The 5,993-nt window shown below is 39.4% G+C and overlaps 1 protein-coding gene across 1 annotated transcript in view; it reads right to left on the minus strand.

Moving 5' to 3' along the window:
- Window positions 1–4,957, minus strand: part of EAPP (E2F-associated phosphoprotein) — a 14,914-nt gene extending 9,957 nt beyond the window's left edge. The window contains exons 1-2 of the mRNA XM_006889984.1: window positions 4,862–4,957; window positions 1,225–1,406 (exon numbers count right to left, since the gene is read on the minus strand). Coding sequence (XP_006890046.1) covers window positions 1,225–1,406; window positions 4,862–4,935 — 256 coding nt within the window. The 5' untranslated portion in view covers window positions 4,936–4,957. The remainder of the gene's footprint in view (window positions 1–1,224; window positions 1,407–4,861) is intronic.
- Window positions 4,958–5,993: the final 1,036 nt, after the last annotated feature.

A 5,993-nucleotide genomic window follows, 5' to 3' on the forward strand; every position in this document is an offset into this window, starting at 1 on the left:
TGTCAATGTGGATGAAAAGTTAAAACTGGAGAAAGGAGGGGAAAAGATGCTCAATAGGGAGAGTGACACAGCTACCCAAGAACCAGCTCAAAAACAGCAACAGTTGAGAGGATGGTGTTGACTTGAGCAATGTTTTATTCTATTGTAAATAAACTTGACAGTACCTAACAATAACATGTAATTACAGAGAACTGTCCCTTCTCGAGTAAATGTTCAGTATTATAAAGGTATTATCCTCTTTTCTTACAAATATAATTAAGTAAAATTGCCATATTTTCAGGTTGCTAGCATACATGTCTCTACATTTCAGGTACAAAATACTGTGAGGAACAGGGAACAAATATTTAAAAAAAATATTTTAGGAAAGACAGAACTCTACACAAAGGCAAGGAGAATGAGTCAAAGACATAATCTAATTTTCCCCAGTTGGGCCAGGTGCCTTGACATTATCATCACATGTTTGTATCTCCAGTCATTCCTCTTAATGAAGAACTGCTTTGGGTTTTTTTAAATTATTAATACTGTATTACTATTATCTTAAGGAGCTCTGGTTACCTAGTGTAAGAAACTGCACTATAATCCAAAGGCATGTGATTTGAATTGACCAGCTGCTCCATGGGAGAAGAATGGGCAATCTCCTCCCATGCAATTTACTGCTTCTGGAAGGCTGCTGGAGGGTCAGCTATGGGTATGTTCCAACTCAATAGCACACAACACCACCACTACCACTACTATTTTATTCTTCAGGTCATAACTGTTAAAAAGACATAGTATATTCACATGGAAACCAAACAAGACATGCTGCTACTGCCCAAGATGTATATGACAAGAAAAACAGTAAATGGATTCCCCTTGGGTATACTAGTTTGTAATAAAATGCTAACCCCTAGCATTTCATTTATTCAATAAAGGTGTACTGACCACCTATTAAAAGTGTTGAAGACACAACAGAGCATCAGCAATAAGGGTTCTTGTCCTTAAAAGTTTACAAAATCCACAAGGGTCCAGAATTAAGGTTGCATAGTGGAATGTACTCAGGGCAGTACGAGGGGTGCGGGGGTGGGGGGGAGCAAACTGGGGTGTGGCAGGGAGGGCTGGGGAGGGAGAAAAGTGCAACAATGAATGAATGGAAATCCAAAATCTCTGTAAATGTTCATTAAAATTAATAAAATTCTTTTTAAAAGTTTTCAAAATCATAAGAAGTTTTAACTAAAATTCTTCTACCTGTTTCCAGAGAGGATAACTTGTCCTCCATTGTCTTTATGGTGGAATTTAATTCTGCTTCCATTTCTTTTTCAAATTCATCTTCACTCGATGATTCACTTTCTCCAGTGAGACATTCTCTGATGAGTTTTCGTTTTTGGTCAGGGGTTCCATGTAAAAGCACATCCACTTCATCTTCAGAGCTGGCAGCCATTTAAATGAGAAGAAATATGAATACTAAAGAACTAAAATAAAACTCTCATCATCTCACTGGCAATCAGAGTTGTGCAAGACTGTATCTGACATATTACATTTAGTTTTTCTCACATTAGAGTAACCCTTTCTACATACTTCCACACACATTTTTAATATTAGCATATTTTCTCTTGCTGATGTATCACTCTCAATACTGTACATTTATTTCCAACTTGTTATTAAACATTACATCTCTGTATACATAATTTTGTTTCTATTTCCTCAGAATAAATATTTAATAATTATCATTCTGACTTATGACATTGCCACATACCAATTCATAACTTTATCAACAATGAAACATTTACCTCACTGTACTGATTATAATACCTTGGGAATGTAAAATTTAATACACTTAGCCAACATATTCACATAATGTGTAACTTACAAGATGGTAATTAAATAGTATAGTTTAAAAGTCACAATGGGGAAGTTGTGCCCGGTCACACAGTTAGCTTGGGTTTTGTCTTCGTGCTTATAGAGGTGGGCTTTAGAAAAGCATCAACATAACTTTGGCAAGAGATTTATCACATCTTTCCATGGAGGATGAGAAGAAAAAGCATAAAAAGAAACAGCTAGTTCAGAGCCCAAATTCTTATTTTATGGATGTAAAATGTCCAGGTTGCTACAAGATTACCACAGTTTTCAGCCATGCTCAGAGAGTGGTTCTTTGTGTAGATTGTTCAACAATGTCGTGTCAACCCACGGAGAAAAGCCAGACAGACTCACAGAAGGTTGTTCATTCAGAAGAAAACAACACTAATGCTCTCTACGACTTCCTGAATTTCTCTTTGGTTACGGAAAGCCTTACCAATCAGTAATTCTAGTTAATCCAGATGATAATATAATAACATTTCAGGTTTTGGTAAAGTATATGGCACTTATTTCTTTTACTGTCAGTTTTTTCAATAAAGTTTTTATTATGGGGGGGGAAGTCACAATGGTAAAGAGACTTATAAAGACAAAGAAAGTTAAATTATATTCTAAATTCTCCTGAACAATTTCTGCCAATTTATTTTTTCTTCTGCTCTGGGTTTCTCCAGAGTGACAGAATTAAACCAGAAAGCAGAAGAGAGCAAAATATTATCAAAATACTGCTATATTCTTGAAGTGGCAAAATACGTTAGGGTTTAAATGTTGTTAGGGATTAAGTAGGGAGGCAATGCATGGGCTTAGGCACGCCTTGAGAATGGCTCAGGACAGGGCAAAATTTGGATCTGTTGTTTATAACGTTGCTATGAGTCATAATTGACAGATAGCACCTGATATCAACAACATGAGAGAACAATGCCTTATGGTTATGGAAATGTTCTATATGTTTACTGTGTAGCATAAATACAAAAACATATAATGCGTAACACATATAATAACATAAAATACAAAATACAGAGGACATTATTTCTTAAATTACATGAAATTTATAACTATCTCAAACATTGTCACACTGTTAAAAATGTATTATTTGTAATTATTTCTTCAATCCTTGTGGTTATTTCAAGAGGAGAGTGAGTCTTTAACATGCTAGAGCAATCCAACAAGGTCCCTTCATGTAGCACCTTTGGGGCTAGAAGGTAAGAACCAACACAAACATGACAACCATGCTGCTCACTGTATGAAGAATAAATAATAAAAGTCTCTGTCTTTGACCTAAGAGCGTTTTTGTCCATTTCAACACAAGAGTAACAGGCTAATAAATAAGGTTATTAAATCCCAACTCACTGCCATAGAGTTGGGTTTTCAGAGGCTGTAAATTGCTCAAGAGGAAACCATCCACCTTTCTACCTTACAGCAGCTAAAAGATTGGAATCCCCTACCTTTGGGATGGCAGCACAACTCATTATTACCTACTAGGTCTCAGAGCTCCCAACTAGCTTATTAAGTAGGGTAAAATCAAATCCCAGTCACCTCTCTTCTCAAAACACCTAAAACTAATTTCCCTTTACAGAACAGTAAGCAGGCAATGCCGTTTTGTTTGTATAGTATTTACTGTTAGTTACCTTGCCCGTGGTAACTGTCACAAGATTATAAAGCTGCCTTTTAAAAATATAAGTATAAAAAGTTGACTTAAGTAAAAGTATTAAATAATATATGTGGTATATAGAAACACAGTAGGCTTCACTGCTAACAAAAGGCCAAAGTTTGAAACCTACCATCTGCTCCACTGTAGAGAGATGGGCAGTCTCCTTTCATAGTTCTTTCAGCCTTGGAAATTGATGGAGGACCATTGTAAGTCAGAATACAGAGGACAGTAGTGCATTCCTTTGGCTTATATGGAAACGGTAAGGCAGAATGACTCAAATCTAGAAAACACTACTATGTATCAATCAAATTGAACTAAGGCCTACACTTCCTTGCACAGATGTTATTAGGTGCCATTAAGTCAAGTACAACCCACAGCAACCCTATGAACAACAGATCTGGAACCTGTCCTATCCTCTGTCATTCTTACACTTCCTGATACATTCAGCAGTCACTGTGTCAATCCACCTTGTGAAGGGTCTTCCTCTCCTTCATCGACCCTCCACCTTTCCAAGAATCAAGGCCCCCTCCAAGGAACAGCCAGAAGTATGTGAGACAATCCTTGCACAGATAAGACCCGTTAACTGAATCTTTTTTAGAGAGATTCATCCTTAATCCCAAGAAAAATCCCTACAGAAATCTCATCTATAACCTCTCCCATGGATAATGTAAGAAAACGCTGTAACTGATGATAGGCCTTCTCAGAATATAATTTTTAAGCTTTTATTAGTAGAGCATGCCTACACTTTAAGAAATTGCTGTATATACCTGAAAATCTCCTTACAAGTTAACTGCATGTTTTCCCAAAAAGGGATTAATACTTTTCTAGAAAGTCCAAGAAACTTCACCTGGGCCTATTTCAGGGCATCATTTTCTGCATTGTACATAGTCTTCATTTTCTTAACTACCCTAAACCTGTGAAAGATTCACCTCTGTAGTAGAGAGCTGCGTTATGTGTTCAAAAAGAGTTCAAAATCCCCTTATTTATAACAAGGTCTTCAAAATGGGCACCTCACAAAGATTCAAATCCATAAAACTCACAACAGAATTTATGCTATGGTAATTACATAACACTTCACACATGAGAAGCCGAGGGCAGGTGACTTGCCGCTAGTAAGCAGTAGAGGACGAAATAGATCCCAAGGCTTTTGAAGATTTATGAGTGGGCCCCTACGATTCCGGAACTTCGCCAGCGCGGGAGGTGCTCCTGCCTCCCCGGAGCCCCACGAACCCCCACCTGGCCCCTCCCCCGGCCTCCTACAAGCTACAGCGCGGCGCAACGGTATCGGAACCGAAGGGCCCAGACAGCGCACAGGCCGACTGGGGGGGAGGGAAGAAGGGGCTCAGCCCGGTGCTCCGAGAGCGAAGCGGGGGAGGAACCCACCTACTTAGAGCAGGCTCCTCGTCGCTGGGCTCTTCAACAGCGTAGGGGTCATAGTCTTCTGATAACCGGCTCATGCTGCCTGCAGCAGTCGACAGAGTCGACCTGGAGACAACTCTGGATCTGTTTACCACTCAGATCCTTCTCTCAAGAGTCCTCCGACGTCATTTCCGCCCACGCTTCGGTGTTCTTCCTGTGCGCCTGCGCACATAGCCTGCGAGGGCGTGGGCAGTGGAGGGTGGTTCACCGTGTCGGCTTGCTGTGTGCTTTGGTGAAGTGACCTAAATTGATGTGAGGCAGCAGAAAACTAAATGCTGTGGTGGTTGTTATTGGGTGCAGTCGAATACCACTCATAGACACCCTACAAAACAGATCTGAACTTTGTCCTATCCTGTACCATCCTCACAATCCCCCTAGTTGAGTATCATCCTTTTTCACAGGCCCTCTACCTTTCCAAGCATGATGTCTTTTTTCCAAATAACCTTTACTAGCAACATGTCCAAAGTATGCAAGACGAAACTTGCCTCTATCCTTGCCTCCAAGGAGCACTTTGGGTGCACTTTCTCAAAGAAAGTTCTTTTCACAATCCATGGGACATTCAATACTTTTCTCCTACACCATAGTTCAAAGGCATCAATTCTTCTGTCATCCTTATTCTCTGACGAGCTCTTAGCAGGATAGCAAGTGATTGAAAATAACATGGCCTGAATCAACCCAATTTTAATCCTCAATCAAAGAGTAGATTGTTTAAAATGGTTTTCCTAGCCATTTATTGACTTTGATTTTGCTGTATGGATGCTCAGGAACATGCTGTGTTAGTCTATCTACAAGGGTATTGGCCAGTGTGACCTATAAATTGAGCAGATTCAGCAGCAGAAATAGGAAATCTCAACATCAAGGAAAAGGAAGCAACACTCATCCTTCAGGTCCAGATATTCCTGAGCCTGCAAGAATGATATTTGCACAAGAGGAACTCCAGCCTCAGCAGAAAATGAGAGACTGACATGAAACAGACATGATTTAGGACTGCTATCCAAAAAAATTTCCTTCAGAGCAACTTGAATTTCCTCCTTCATCACCACAGGCTCATATGTTACTTCATGAAATTCCTCTGTGTCAGCCAATTCCTTCTGAT

This window comes from Elephantulus edwardii, unplaced genomic scaffold, assembly GCF_000299155.1.
Source record: "Elephantulus edwardii isolate Elephantulus edwardi_28Jun2011 unplaced genomic scaffold, EleEdw1.0 scaffold00084, whole genome shotgun sequence".
NCBI lineage: Eukaryota > Metazoa > Chordata > Mammalia > Macroscelidea > Macroscelididae > Elephantulus > Elephantulus edwardii.